This window comes from Martes martes (genome assembly GCF_963455335.1).
Source record: "Martes martes genome assembly, chromosome: 2".
Taxonomy (NCBI): Eukaryota; Metazoa; Chordata; class Mammalia; order Carnivora; family Mustelidae; genus Martes; species Martes martes.
In genome coordinates, this window is record NC_137889.1 from 66,957,916 (window position 1) to 66,974,503 (window position 16,588).

The following is a 16,588-nucleotide window of genomic DNA, read 5'->3' on the forward strand; positions in this document are numbered from 1 at the left end:
CAGTCTGTTAAACAGATGTTTGGAAACAAATGGTCAGACCAAAAATTCATAAAATAAGTTGTTAAGGCTACCGGGGAGGTAGCCATTAGGCCATTTCCCCAAAACCTAGTCCCTTGGTAGTAGAACTTAGTTTTGCTTTTGTATGGATTTAGGGAATCTGGCCTTCCTAGGGCAAGACCACTGGGTGGTGATGGTCACCTGGGGAGGAGGCAGTTCTGCAGGCCTGAAACAAGCCGCCTTCACGGCACACCAGGCTTCACTTGACCCCAAGCTGCCTCCTGCAGTTGGACTCTTGGGAAGCCCAGAGGTCTTTTTAGTGAGGCCAATTCATGCCAGGTTGTACTAGGTCTGTGTCAGGAGGGTGTGTAGCATCTCTGTACTCTTTCTTGTTTGTTCTTCTTTAGTTCTCCTTAATAATTAAAATTTTCTTTGAGTGCTTTAATCTGAACCATGACAAGTCTTTGGTCCACTCAAGCCAGAGGATTAAGACAGAAGTGGTGTCTCATAGTATGTAGTTACACAGAAGGGGAGTGTCAAAAAATGAAGCCCAGAGCTCATTTGTGCTCAGACGCCTCCATTTGGAGAAGGACATAAGATGGTATAGGGTTGAAAGCATGAGCTCTGAAACCGGAATTTCTGGGTTTGATCTTGGCTTGGCCCCTCACAGGCTATATGATCTTAGGCAAGTTACAACACTCTTATCTGTTAAAAAAAAAAGGGGGGGGGATTAATAGGACCTAGCACACAGGATTAAGATTAGTTAACTATAGAGAAAGCACTTAGAATAGCTTTGCTGTTCTTTCTTACTGTAAGTCTTGGGATTTCCAGGTTCAGTGTTCCCATGAAGTAAGTTTTACTCACAAAGAAAAAAAAATTAACTTGCAACAGTATATAAGAAGGAAGGAGAAAGTGAGAGAAGTCAGATTTCAGATTTTATTACCTCCCCTGCTTTCTCTCTGTTATGAATTACCTTCCCGACTATGCTTCGTCTCTGTTTTCCTGCTCTCTGTCTATAGTCCAGCTCCATTAGTACTCTGGAAGGCAGCTTAGTAACAGGTTATTTTGAAATTTAGCAGCTTAAAATAGCAGTAAAAAAATTACTGTCTTGCGCAGTTCTTGTGGGTCAGGAATCCAGGTGCAGCTTTACCACGTGATGCTGGCTTTAAGATCATTGACAGGGTTGTAGTCAAGGTATGCCCCAGGGCTTCAGTCACCCAAAGGCTCTGCTGAGAGTGGGGGATCCCCTTCTGTGGTGACTCGTTCTCTTGGTGGCAGATTGGTGCTGGCTGTTGGCAAGAGACCTCAGGTCCTTGCCATATCCTCTCCATAAGTTGGCTTGAGTATCCTCAGAGCATGGCCGCTGGGTTTCCCCAAAGGAAGTGATCTGTAAGAGTGACATGCAGAAGCCCTCCTGTCTAAGACCTAGTCCTGGAGGTTGGACACCATCATTTCCATAATAGTTTAGCAGTCAAATGTCAGCTCCATGCAACATGAGAAGGGACTGCATTAAGGGCATGAAAATCAGGAGGTAAGGTTCAGGGGAACCATTTTGGAGGCTACCACACTGTTTCTCTCTGCTTTTATCTCTTTATCAGCCACCCAAAATTTATTTCTGAGGCTGCCCCTATTCCCTCAATACATTTCTGTCCATTTTCCTTTTCGGGGGCCACAAAAATCTCTCCCACTATCAATTCTATTGCTTTGTTCTCCTCCCAGTCCTTTTGTTCTCCTGACCAGTCACCCCTTGCCCAATTACCCCCTGCCCATTCTTTTCTTTCCCCTTCAAATTCTAGAATCCCACCACCAGTGATGTTTTCTTCTTAATCCTCATCTTCCTCTTGACCTCAGCCCATGATCTCTTGTTTCCTCTGCCCAAGCCCCTTAGAGTCCCTTCGATCTAGCTGATGACTTTCCCTGTGGGAATATTTTCTGTGCTTAAATCACAGCATTTTCTTTGGGACAGATAGGCAATAAAGAGTACTAAATGTGTCATCAGCTGCCAGATGGATGAAGAAAGCATTTCCCTGGGATTTAATTCATCATCCCTGTCCCAGTTTAGGACCTTCAAGGCTGTAGTAACTTAAGGCTTCCAAGTCAGGGGCACATCTGTGGACACTGAGGGATAAAATGTCTCACATTTTGATGCTGAAGTGTATGCCCAGAGGCTGTCTACTGTGAGTATTCTTGTTGGTTGAAAGAAGAAAGAAAAGAAAGTACATTTGGAACACTGTCCAACATCTTGAGATTATAAACTGTCTGATATGCTGATATTTTATCTGATGATGTCTCCTGGGTGTGCTGGTGGTGAAAGATTTTCCAGATTTGTGAAGTGTGATGAAAGGGCTGGTAGTATCTCATACTGATTGGCAGAGCTAAAATGCAACTCTTTGACCTTTTGAACTTCAAAACTTCTTTTCGAAACTGTGAAATGTAAATCCACGGTAGCCGCTGACCTTAGACGTTTTTGCTTTTCCCTGGAGCTTTGGTTTTTCTCTGGCATTTAAAGCTAGTTAATAATCCTCAGTACTGAGAGACTGACTACTTTTATACTCTTTTTATGACCCCAGAAATGCTGGGTGGCGACTTCATCTCCGAACGTAATTGATTTTGTTGACAGAAACAAAAACAAAAGAGGGACTAAGCAGTTTGGAAGACTTCAGTGACCTAACAAAATAAATCATCATCATGAATCTCAGATGCTGTTTGAGGACAGTGATTTGCAAATTGTGGTTGCTCAGTAAATAGAGGCATTTGGTGGGTCAGTGGCTCAGTGGAGCTGATGCCCACCTTCATGGGGCTAGAAGGAGAGTTTGCCAAGCAAATCAGTGTATAAATACAATCAACTGTAAGAACTTTACTTGAATGTAAGTAGCTCATGCGTTAATCTTAAATGCTCCCTTATTCATGAAAGTGGCCCATTAGAAATTCTTCTTGGTAGTATATTGGAGATAATTGGATGGAATTAAGACTTAGAAGTTGTCGTGAATTAGCCTGTGCTGGTGCCTGACAGTGGTAACTTCTGTAGTTTTGGACTGAAGAGGTAGGCACCTCTCCTGGTACCCTGGCGTCCTACAGATTGATGATTCCTCCCCGTAAAAGCCCGCAGACATCTTGTGCAGGTAGGCGTGGTTGTGCGGAAGCCAGTAAGCCAATGCTTCCGTTTGAAAGGCTCCCTTATAAGGATATGCAGAGATTCTGTGCTGGTTTTGGTGGACCATATAGTCAATCCCCTTAGGTGGCAGCGATACTCAGGAACCAAAAGGCACAGACCAGTGGGTTCCACAAAGCCCCTCTCATGGACAGTTGAGTTGGCTTGTGCGTGTGCAGGTCGCGGCTTCTGTTTAGCCAGATAATTCAGTATTCACCACTATTCATCAGTCACACTAATTTAGCCAAATGAAAGCAAGTCTAAGGTTTGGCTACAGAGAAGAATACTTTTTTGTATGTTACCTAGCTTTAGTCGCTGATTCTTTTTTTTTTTTTTTTAAGATTTTATTTATTTGACAGACAGAGATCACAAGTAGGCAGAGAGGCAGGCAGAGAGAGAGAAGGAAGCAGGCTCCCTGCTGAGCAGAGAGCCCGATGTGGGGCTCGATCCCAGGACCCCGAGATCATGACCTGAGCCAAAGGCAGAGGCTTTAACCCACTGAGCCACCCAGGTGCCCCTTAGTCGCTGATTCTTATTAATTGTTCTCCTATGTCATTACTAATAATGAAGTATTTCAGAGTAAAGTTTTACAAACCCACTATAAAAGTAATGAAGATTTCTATTTTCATTTTGATTTCTTTTAATCCATATATAATTAACATAGTGTTATATTAGTTTCTGTCATACAGTATAATGATTGAACAATTCTATACTCAGTGTTCATCACAATAAGTGTTTCTTAATCCCCTTCACCTATTTTGCAACCCCCCGCCCCAGCAACCACCAGTTTGTTCTCTATATTTAAGAGTCTGGTTTTTTGTTTCTTAAATTCCACATATGATGAAATCATATAGTATGTCTTTCTGTGACATTTCTCTTAGCATTATACTCTCTAGATCTGTCCACATTGTTGCAAATGGCAAGATTTCATTCTTTCATTCTTCTAAATGACTGGATAATATTCCATTATGTGTATATATACACCACATCTTCTTTATCCATTCAATAATATTTGGTTACTTCTGTATTTTGGCTATAGTAAATAACACTGCAATAAATGTAGGGTGCATATATCTTTTCAACTTAGTGTTTTCATTTTCTTTGGGTAAATACCCAGTAGTAGAAATATTGGATTATGGGGTAATTCTATTTTTAATTTTTTGAGAATCTCCACAGTTTTCCACAGTGACTGCACCAGCTTGCATCCCCGCCAATAGTACAACACATCCATACCAACACTTGTTTCTTGTGTTTTTGATTTTAGCCATTTTTGAATTTAGCCGTTCTGACAGGTATGTGGTGACACCTCATTGTGGTTTTGATTTGCATTTCCCTGATGATGAGTGACGTTGAACATCTTTTCTTGTGTCAGCCATCTGTGTATCTTCTTTGGACAATTTCTGCTTTTAAATGCATTTCTGATATAGCTTTTATCATAATTCATAGTGGCTTTCCCTTTTAATTAGTGGCATTTATATTTTTAAATATTTTTTAAACCCACAAAAATGATCATGGAAGTAAATCTATTTATAGGTAACATCTGGTAATGCAGACTTAAAAAGTCTTCAGTACATTTCAGAGGTCATCTTTTTAAGAAAATTTTTCTTAAGATCTCTTTATGTGAGGAAAGGCTGTGGATTTATCAATTTGTACATTATTTGACTAAATTACACAGATGTGACTATAGTACAGTAATCTGAAAGCATGTTCTAAATACACCACAATGAATATTTTGATGAGTGGGTCTCATACTCGCTATCATCCTTATGTTAATTTAATAGCCTTGGAAGACTTCTTTTTTTTTTGTCTTTTTAGAGGAGGGGACAGTGTGAGAGTAGCCAAATAGCTCCTGGGCTCTAGGGTCTGACCTGGATTTAGATTCTGACTCCACACATTTGCTGTGGTGTTTGGGCAAATTATATAACCTCTCTGAGCTCTGACTTCTTAACGGATTAATGGAGATTATGATAATACCTAATTCATAAGGTGTAGAGTATTCATTTTAGGACTTGCCACAAAGTAGGCATTCAGTTAACTGTAATAAGTGTCATCTTTCCTTTTCTTACAAAGAGAAAGTTGTTCTTAGCTAGAGATAACTTGCAATGGTTAAATTGTTGGATGGGTGACAAAGAGAGCTTAAGGTAGCTGAAAAATTACAGTTGCTGCCAGAAACTTCCTTCACAGAGGTTCTCAACCTTGGCTGTACATTAGATCACTTGTGAAACTTAGAAAAAAGTACTGATACCCGGGCCCTACCCCAGGGATTCTTTACTCTGGGGCAGCAGTCTAGCAGTAGAAGCTTTCAGATCATCCCAGGTGATCCCAATGTATAGCCACAACCATACCCTGAGGGTTACTCTGTTCCAAAGTTTCAAAGTATAAGACTGGATTCCTAAGAAAGATTTTGTAGGGCACCTGGGTAGCTCAGTCGGTAAGCATCTGCCTTCACCTCGGGTCATGATCCTGGGCTCCTGGAATCAAGCCCTGCATTGGGCTCCCTGCTCAGCTGGGAGCCTGCTTCTCCCTCTGCCTTTGCCTCTCTCTCTCTTTCTCTCCCTCTCTCTCTCTGTCTCTCATGAATAAATAAATAAAATCTTTAAAAAAAAAAAAAAAAGAAAGAAAGTTCTTGTAGACCAGGAGTCTGCTTGCTGGCCAAATTTGGCTCACAGTCTGATTTTCTAAATTAAGTGTTTTTTTTTTGTTTTTGTTTTTTTAAGATTTTATTTACTTATTTGACAGAGAGAGAGAGATCACAAGCAGGCAGAGAGAGAGAGGGAAGCAGACTCCCCACTTAGCAGAGAGCCTGATGTGGGGCTCCATGTGGGGCTCGATCCCAGGACCCTGGAATCATTACCGGAGCCAAAGGCAGAGGCTTAACCCACTGAGCCACCCAGGCGCCCCTGATTTTCTAAATTAAGTTTTATTGGAACACAGTCACACTTAACCGTTTACATGTGCTCTGTGACTGCTTTCATTTTATAATAGTGGAGCTGAGTAATTGTGATAGAGACCATACAGCAAAGCCTAAAATATTACTCTCTAGCCTTTTGCAAAACATATTTTTGGCCCCTGCATTAGACCACTTAAAAATTGAATCATAGTGCCCTTTTCCAAGATGGATCAAGAAAGTCAGCTCACTACACAAGAATATCTCCTGGGGGGGGGGGGGGGGCGGGGAGAATATCTCCTAGATTCTGTTCAAGTGCTTCCTTTTATGAAAAGTCAAAATGAAGGAGTATTCAACATTATACTCAAAAGTCAATAGTAATATGCTTTAATGCATTGATATAGTCATTTTCACTGTTCTTGGAGAATTGCCAATTTTTGAATAAAACTTCACATTTTTAGTGTAGTACCTAACATTTCTCTTTAAATTTTAAGTTTTGTAGAAGTTGTAATAATCTACTTATCAAAAAAATTTAATGTAGGCACTCTGACTTGACTTCTTGGCTGAAAATGTGGAAAGCTAGAATGGTACTCATTATCAGCCATGATTGAGTACCTAGCATTTATTCCTTCAACCATGAATGCCTTTTTAAATGATGCTAGCAGTTGAGGACATGTTATCACTTTTTCTGCTCTATGTTCAAGTCCTTTAAAAAAGTTTTTAGCAGAAGTGAACAAAACAGATGCAGACATGTAAATGCAGAGAACACACTGGTGGTTGCCAGAGGGGAGGGGGATGAGGGGATGGGCAAAAAGTCCTATACCTATTGGACTGAGCATTTTATAATGTATATAAATGTCCAGCTACTATGTTATGCACCTCAAGCTAATGTGATACTGCATGTCAACTGTACTTCAATTAAAAGAAAGAAAATAATTATATATATCAAGTGCTCAAACTAGTGCTGTCCAATAGAACATTCTGAGGTGATGGACATGTTCTGTATCTGCATTGTCCAATATAGTAGTCACCAGGTACACGTAGCAATCAGACACCTGAAATGTGGCTAGTGCAGCTAAGGAACTGAATTTTCTTAAAAAAAATAAATAAATAAAAATAAAAATAAAGTTCTTAGCAGAAGCAGGTTATTATGCCTTTTCTTTCCTTGGTTCCTCAAAAATGGAGCTGCTGCTGCTATCAGAGGAGCAGAATGGGGCAGCAGTGCCAACCTACATAACATTCTCAGCAGTATCTCCAGCCCTTTCCATCGCCTTCCCTCCTTGGCCAATCAGGACCTCATAAGGAAATTTGCCCCCTTCTCCTCCCCACCCCTAAACATAATCACTTCTTTTTGAACCAGTGAGTAATTATGGAAGATAATCTTGAAAGAGCCCAGATGCTGCCATCCATTTATGCTTTATTGAGGAAGGTCTTACAAACAGGCAGCATCTAGGCACTGCCTTTGTGCTGTCTCAGCATCGTAGTTATTGATGGAAGCAGGAACGCTCATTAGCATTTTAAGAGATTTTAATAAAAATTGTTAGTTTGATAATAGACACGGGACAGGTTTAATCAGGAATGCCATTTTTTAATCTCTGGTGCTAATTCAATCCTTGCTTTAATAAGAGAATAATTCTCTGACCAGGAACAGGGAAATGTAGAAACTGTGCCTGGGAAACAGTGAGAATTTTGTAGCCCTAGCATTTTCATTGCTCTTTGTCTGCATGTCTCTCAGGGCACTGGGAATGCTTTGCTCTGTATTTCACAATAGACACTGCACATTTGCCAGGGATCTGTCCAGGGATCTTGGTGAATACCCAGCTTTTCTCATACCCTTGGAGCACCAAGCTTCATTACTGGGAGGTCAAGTGAACTTAATCCCCGGCTGTGTGACTCCAGCATTATGAGCACAGATTCCTGCCTTAGCAAAATGGCTCCCTCTCACGGGCTGTCAGAGTCCTTTGTCACCATCAGAACCTTAGAGACCGTTTCTTGGAATGTCAAGGTTTCTCGGAAAGGTTTTAAGCGTGCACGTGTCTCCTCATCAGATTGTAAACTTCTGGGCAGTAGTGATTCTGTCCCTTCACCTTTATATCCTCTAACAGCCCAGTGTCGGTTATTGCTGAGGGAGGAAAGGAGAGCCAGCCGTTCCTGTGTCAATTCATGTCCCTGTTTGTGCTGTCATGAAATGATTCCCCTTCATGTTTTAATTTTCTAAGCATTATTTTCAAATAAAAGAATAGTATTTGGGTAGGTAATTAGATAGGTCACTCCTGTTAACTCTATATAGGTCTTTGGTTATGTTTTTGTTTTCGTTTTTTTTGGTAAATGTTTGAGGTTCCATACTTAGAAAAAAAAATTCAATTTGAGAGTTTTGAAAAATGCTCTTCTTGCCATCATTATTTGCTAAGAAAGCTGCACTTCCTGATGATTTAGTGATATGTTTGTCAGGTACACATGAAAGTAGCCTTTCAGTTGGCCTCCAGCACGTGCCACATTCTCCACGGCGGCTCAGGCTTTGGCCTGGGTCCTGCCCTCTTTTAGTTGCCAGGGAATCAGTTCCCACACCTCCTCTCTCTCCTGGTCTCTTTCCTTGCTGCCTGTGAATCCCAACACACACTGAGTTTGTAATTGCTGGGCTGTACAGGGCCTTGGGATAGGTTGGAGTAAGGGTTTAATCCAAGCATTGGGAAAATTACAGTGGCTCATGGAACTCAATTAGTAGATACTCTGAGGAGTCACCCATCCATGTGAAAATACATATGAAGGTAAAAATGCCTTCATTTTAGCCCTTCCAAGACTTCCCTCTTAGGGAGCCCTTGAGTTAGATAGAACACATCAGCCTGCAATGAACTAAAATTTATTCAAACTAGCTTGAGAAAGGGCCTTGTGAGAAGAATGTTCCCTGCTTCCAGGAGAGCTAAGCAAGCGGGCTCGGTGGAAGGCAGGGACAAACCCAGGTCTTAGGATGTCAGCAGTGGGCCTGCATACTGGACATTTCCCTAGGCTCTGAATGTTGAGAAGAGAGAAGGTCCCTGCCTAGCACCCTGACTCAACCAGCTGCGGCCAGAGGGTGTGGGGCTGGTCCGTTTGGGGCTGTGAAATTTGACATGCGGATTAGCTGATCACTCTCCACTGTTGTTTCCAGGTATTACAATCCACCTCCCCTGTCACTGTAATCTAGGGGTGAGCACTAATCAAAAGGGAGCTTTCCATTTGTTTTTTGAGATAGAACTTTTTCCAGAATGACATTCTTCCCGTCTTTATTCCATGAAGAATTTGGCTGCTATGAATTTAATTTGGATCTCTTATTCCCATGACTGGCAGTTTTCAGTCTAGGAAGGGTTAGATTAGAAGAGGAACAGATATGAAATGAATTATTTAGCAAAAGATCTCTTTACATTATACATCCAACAATTTGAGAACATTTCTCAATCATTGGATTCAAGGTTTTATGCTAGATATTTTAAGGAAAGGTATACTAATAACTAATACTGCATTAGTGTTACATGTCAGTGAGTTTACATATGAAATGAGTTTACATGTAGGAGCTAATTTTGATTTTCTTACAAATCTTCAAACTAGGTCTTGCTACTATCCCTATATTCAGAGCAGAAAATTAAGACTTGGGACGTTTAAGCCACTTAAAAATATATATATATATATATATAGAGAGAGAGAGAGAGAGAGAGGTGCCTGGGTGGCCCAGTCGGTTAAGCATCTGATTCTTGATTTCAGCTCAGGTCACGATTTCAGTGTCCTGAGATTGAGCTCTCACTGAAATAAATAAAATCTTTAAAAAATATTGAATTAATGTATAAAAATCATGAAAAAAAAATCAGTGGGAAACACATTAGACAGGCAGGTAGTGAGACAAAGGATGGCGTTATTCTGTTGGTCACAAAGACCCACTGAAGTTTTGGATCCTAGGGTCCTATCAGAACTATCCTTGGAGAAGTTTTCTGGCAATCCTGTGTGGAATGGCTGAGACTGAGAGTAACCAAGGAGGCCTTTGAGGCGCCAGGAGGACGCTGAAGGAGGACCAGAACTAGGGTGGTAGCTGTGGAAACAGAACTGACTGGAGAACCTTGTGGTTTTCTGTCAGGCTTCCCTTGAAGTCACCTCTTGGGGCCTGGGTTTTAAACGAGCTAGCTTTTAAACATTTTAGCATAGACTACAGCTGATTTTGGAGATGCCTTTTATTTTAGCAGCAAAGAAATAGAACAACCACCAAAAAAAAGTTAAATTTTGAAACATTGCCCGCCAGTTACCTTGTGAGAAACAAAATGGCTGAACTCCGAGGAGTCAGTGTGGTATGGTAGTATTGTCATCTGTTAAGGGTGGCCTGAAAGGGACCCTACATACACACCCACATTGCTACACAGTTTTTCTCCAAGTCAGAGTGAAGGAGACAAAACTTGTGAGAAGCATGTTTGCCACTCAGAACTGCTTTTCCTTGGCCTCGCCTTCCTAAGAGGACATGCTGCAGCTGGTCTTACTGTCCACACAAGGTGGTTACATGGCATCTGAGAAAACAGACCATTTTCAATGCCTCTTATTCCTGAGGCTTGTAATGCATTCTAGAAGAACTTCTGGATGATCCTGTGTGAAGCAATGTGTATGAGTATTGGGCTTTCCTGGGTTTTGAACCAGACTCGGGATCTCTGAGGTTCTTACTTCATCCAGAGGAGGAGAGTAGACCCAGTGTCTCCAACTTGTGTGCACTCTGGGACAGGCAGCTTCCTGGTTTGGCCCTATTATTTATGCCTTTAATCAGCAAGTGTGAATTCAGTGTGGTGTGTACCACGCGGTGTGCTGCCCACAGGAGATACAGTGATGAATGAGGCACAGTCATAAGGTACCAGCATAGTTTGGGCATAGAGGCAGGTAAGTTCACCAATACAAAAAATGTTGAAGAGGCTTCTCGCTAATTTGTTAAGTTCTTTGACCTTGGAAGCTCCTGAAATCATGAATAATTAAAAAAGAAAAGGGGAAAAAAAGGACAATTCAAGTTCAAAGAGAAAAATTTGAGTTCAAAAGCCTAAGAGCCCTTAGGGATAAAGAAAAAATTCCCAAAGAAGACATAATAATAAACCTGATATGAATAATAGTTATAATATGAGTTTTTCAGTTCTTCTAAGAATTAGAGATTATTTTTGGATTAGACTGGGAACTTCAGCCCTATTGAGTTAGAACCTGTCTTTTAGTTTTATCATTCATTTCCCTCTGGTTCCTAGGAATAAAAGTCTTTAAAATGGTTAGGAGGAACTCTTACTGTCTTAGGGTCAGTAAAGAAGATGGTCGAGCCAGGGCTGCACTCTGGATCTGGAATCCATAGAAGGGTGTGGTGATTCAGTCCTAGTCATGGGGCTTCTGAGAAGGGCTCCACCTTTGCAGGGACTCCCTGAGGTCCACCACAGGGTGGCTGCGGGATCTGGGGACTTGGTGCCAATATTTCTTGGAATTACCTAGAGTTCTAAACCGTATATGCCACTAATAAGTATCTTGTTCTGCTCTGGTGCCATAATACTTTCCTTTACTTTATTCCTTTGAGGTCAAAAGTAAAACAGTAGCAAACAGCAACATACTGTCAATTTCCTGGTATCCAATCTGATTTGAAAATACTTTAATAAGGAAGAAATGTGTTAATGATACAGGGAAGAGAGAAAAAGAGATGCCCCCTCTCTTTTTGTAACATCATACTTTTGCACAATATGAGCATTTTCTAATCTTTAAGGATTAGCTAGCTGAAGGTTTGTAAATTTTTCACGATAAATAACAGTCACTCTCCTCTTTCAGCAGATTTCTGCACACGGCAGATCTTCTTCCAATGTAAATGGTGGACCTGAACTTGGTCGTTGCATGAGTCCTGAAGGTAGTCCTCAATCTGATGATCACGTTTATAAAGGAAGTCATCCATGTGAACGTGGGGGCCACCCAAAACTCACTTGTACTAAATTATCTTCCTCAACAGGGATGCAGTCGTGTCACCAATTAGCCTAGTGAGCTTTGGTGAGGTCGCTTCAGGATATATAAAATGTCCTTGTTTTTTATTAAGCTTTATTTTTCCTTAGTGACAGTCTGCTCACAAGTCCGACATGTAGACTTTTCCTTTCTCTCAATTAGGTAGCAGAAGTGCCTTTTCCTCACTGGATATCTGCTGTGTGCTGGGCACTGGGGATACATTATAAAAAGTAGTCCTTTTAACCACTTCCTCCTCCTGCCTCTCCCCTAAATCCCCTTTTTGAGAGGACTTGGAGCCAGGAGTTAGACTTAACAGGTATCCCAGCTGCGTAGAATTTTCTTCACTGGAAAATCTTGAGGAGAAATCTTGAAAAAATTTAAGACTGAATCCCCACCATCATTCCCTCCCCCTTTCTTGAGAGTTAAAGAAGTTTAAAAAGCTTAGGTTAAATTTCCTTTTACTTATTTCAGTTGATATTTCAAAGATGTTAGGTTTATTGATTATGTTGGTTTCAGATTTCACAACAAGGTCAAAAGGAAATTGGTGATTCAGGAGTTCAGGTGTTCTCTTCAGAAAATATGCTTAGAAATTTTCTTATGGTTCACCATAGGTTTAGAAATGAATTACATTGCAATTCATTATTTTACAGATATGTAGGAATCAAGATGAAATGCTGATGTGTTTGCTAGATGTTGCATTTATCCTTTTGTGCAGGTGTGAATGGAAACAGGTGCTCTGAATCATCAACTCTTCTTGAGAAATACAAAATTGGGAAGGTTATTGGTGATGGGAATTTTGCTGTAGTCAAAGAGTGCATGGACAGGTGAGTGGGTAGTGAGGATAATCATTTGTTTACCTACATTTCTCCCCTGGAGTTTATTCTTACCTGAACGAATGAATAAAAGGCCTTCCTAGGAGGTCTCTTTTTCCCTCTTCCTGAAAAAATCTACAGTTAGGTGGGACCAGCTATTTTGTAAGCCCGCAGGCAGTTTGACCAGGAAAAATATAGGTACCTAAGCAGAGAATAAACCTGCTTTGTATGCAGTTGGGCTGAGCAATTTATCAGGTCTCATCCATGAGCCAGAGAGGAATAGGAAAGAATAGGATTCATTAAAAAAAAAAAAAAAAAAAAAAAAAAAAGGAAAAAAAAAATCTCCTATAGCACTTACCTGTGTCAGGCTTGTTCTCAGTGCTGTGCTTGTACTATTAACCCCTTTAAACCCCACAGTAACGCTCTCAATTACTACTTAGTTGTATATACTAGTAGTTCAGATACATGAGCTCTGACTCTGTTCAGATCAGGGTCAGCCAACTTTTGCCTATATTAAAATTATATTTTTGCTTATTCAACTTTATTTTGTTTAAGGTCCTAAATTCTCAAGCGGTAAGAAATCCTTTCTTTTAAATTCCAGGCCTTTTGTAAACAATATACAAAATGGAAAAGACTCCAATTAGAGCCTTTGTGTTTAAAGGTCAATCCCCTAGTTGTTCTAAGTGGCAATTTTTATTATTGGTGGGGAGTTTTCCAGAAAGCTTTTCCATTTCGCCGCATCTCCAGTGAACCGTTCATGCTCCTTGTAGAGGACACTCCCCGTCCCCTGAGTCCTTTGACTTCGCTCTGGTGCAGTTTGGCACCCAGTAAAAAATTAAGCATCTAAAATAAAACCTCTACAGACTCATTAGAAATCTGCATCAGGGTTTGGTTTATGTTATGGGGAAGCAATTTACATGAAAGTTACTCCTCTAAGGTCAGCTTCACCAGCATGTACTATGACCAAGTGGCAAAGGCAGCAGCACTTGAGAGAACTAACCTATTCTAAGAACACTACAGAGTTCTTTGTTGAAGTGTTTTCCTAGCTAAACAGTACTTCTTGGCTTGTTCAGGTTAAATTGTGTTTAGGTGATTAGAAGTTAACAACCTTAACATTTCTTTGTCCAAGTCAATGATCTCTTTAGATACAGGCATTTAAAGGTGTGGATAATATGGCACCAGCTGGAATTCTGGCTGAGAAAGAGATACTGAAATCCTGGGGCTTTTTAGTTATTAATGGATTAATGTAAAGATATATTGATCATAGAAAATTTTTAGTTACTTTGATTCATTTCTCTTAATTTCATTCTGCCTCCTAGGAGAATTATTTTGAGATTTAAGTATGGAAAAAATTTCTTGTCCAGCTTTGATACAACAGAGTTTAAGTACTTTTAGTATGTGAGTTATTTAATATTATAATTATTAATGTAAAATGAGAATGACAGTATGGCTTTGGATTTTATTTCTTTTTTTGGGTACTTGTCTCCCTGACCCCACTCACCATCATCCCTGATGTACTTTTTTGTTGAACTGTTTTCCTATTCTAAAAGATATTTAGAAGAATATCTTGGTATCCTTTAGTAGACGAAATCAAGAATGATTGTATCTTTGATTTGTGTCTTTAAATTGCCTTTCTCTGATCACTTCATAGGTCCACTGGAAAGGAATTTGCCCTGAAGATTATAGACAAAGCTAAATGTTGTGGAAAGGTACAGTATACATAACTGTTCTATTAAAGAAACTGAGAAATGGAGATGTTTACTGTGGTGAAGGGATTTAAGTGGGCATTGACAAGGCCTTAATAGGAATAAACCCTTGATAATAATAGGGAAAACACTATCAACTTGGTTTTTTTCCTTGTCATTTAAAAAAAAAAAAAAACCTTTAATCCTAAGACGATAAATTGACTTGATCCAGTGCTAGCTATAGAAAATATAAGTTCTCGTCTATGGGAGATCCCTGGATGAAATGCTCAAAAGATCTGTCACCAGCTGTGATGAGTCTAAGACTTGACTTTACTGTCCAACTAACTAGTTAGCCTTCTTGGTTTATGGATGCTGGCTGAAGACATAAGATTGCTGGGTCAGAGACAAAACACTTTCTGACTCATGGCACAGCAGGTAGCATTGGTTCTCTTAGCTCCCAAGTCCCAAGGAAGTGATGCAGAGGGGCCCTGCTGGTTGCTATACACAGATTAGGGTTAGATCACAGCTGAGGATCCTCAAGCTTTAGTCAATCCTTGGTCTTATGAGCAGGCTGCTAGCAAATCTGTCCAGACTTTGCCCCCAAGGAAAACTATTTTTTAATGATCATGGTCTGGAAACCAGTGTGTCCTCTACCCTTGAGTGAGAACCTATCTCTATAATCTCTATGTTACAAATATCCTTGGGAAGATTGTTTGTAACAAAAGCTGGGTAGAAACACCATGAAGAATTGCCTGCCCCCGCCCCCCCATCATGAACCGTTTTTCGTTCTGTCCCACTCTCAAGCTGGTCTGGGAAGATTAAATGATGAAATGCTGCTGGAGTATTGATACGTTAACTATGTTTGAAACGATAAATATTCTATAGCATGGATGACAGAGACCTTTTTAGATTACTTTCTGGTAGCATAGCAGTTAAGAAAGCAGGTTCTAGAATTCACAGGAGGCTAGTCTGAATTGCAGTATAGATGTAGAATATGCAGTAGATTTTTGTAGACTTTGTATGAAAAAAACAACGTAGTACCTTATTGATTTCTTTTTTGATTACATGTTGAAATGATATTTTGGATATATTGGGTTATGTAAGTTATTAGTGGTATCTGAGTTTCTTAATTTCTTAATGTCTTTATTAGAAAATTTAGATTTCTATATGTGGATCACATTCTACTTCTGTTGAACGGTGCTGTTCTAGTGCCATAGTGTATAAAGTTTTAGTCTTGGTTCTGCTTCTTTTGCTGTGCTGCCTTGGCTTAATGCCTCTGTGTTTCTGTTTCTCCCTCTAAAATGTGGTTGTTAATAATAGCTAAGATGCAAGGTTATTGTAAGAATTAACTGAATTAAGATATGGAAAACATATAGAGAAATACCAGTATATCAGACTTTAGCACATGTTAACTGTTAATGTTGTTAATATGCCACAAAAATTCAGAATGTATAATTAATTAGGACAATTTGAAGTGATAGTAATGATTTTATATTTAGGGAACCCCTAAACTTGTCTTCTTTGGAAATTTGCATAATTATATATTTTTAACAGAACATTTAAAATATTATGGTGAAATTTTAGGAAGACAAAAGGCAAATTTGTCATATTTTTTTAACCATACTGTGACAGCTAATGAGGCAGAGACTATACAAAATGCCCCCCTTTTCTTTGAATAAGTAAGGGTTTTTTCCAGTTAATTTTCTTTAAGAAAAAATGTGTGCTTTTACTTATTGTTCTAACAATATTATTGAATTTTTAACTGGAAAGTCTTTTCCCCATATGTAAATAAGTGTTGCTCTTTCTGTGGGATTTAAGCAGAATGTGTCATAATTTTGGGAGCCATGTTCTAAGCAACTGTATTAAAGTATTTTTATCAAAAAAGTAAAAAAGATATAATCGCTATGGTAGGGATATTGTTTACCTGATTGAAATTTAAGCAGCTGTTTTAGTAGTTGAAAAAAGCTCTTTATGTGCAGAAATACACTAGGTACACTAAGTGCTGAGACAAATAATTGGGTCACTTTAAACATTTGGATCCATTTTTCCTTGTCATTAAATATCATCCTGTTTTTATGATTCATGATCATAC

The 16,588-nt window shown here is 39.6% G+C and overlaps 1 protein-coding gene across 1 annotated transcript in view; it reads left to right on the top strand.

Annotated features, from left to right (window-relative positions):
* DCLK2 (doublecortin like kinase 2) overlaps nt 1-16,588 on the top strand; it is a 143,997-nt gene that overhangs the window by 99,906 nt on the left and 27,503 nt on the right. The window contains exons 6-8 of the mRNA XM_080796117.1: nt 11,835-11,910; nt 12,715-12,823; nt 14,463-14,520. Coding sequence (XP_080652243.1) covers nt 11,835-11,910; nt 12,715-12,823; nt 14,463-14,520 — 243 coding nt within the window. The remainder of the gene's footprint in view (nt 1-11,834; nt 11,911-12,714; nt 12,824-14,462; nt 14,521-16,588) is intronic.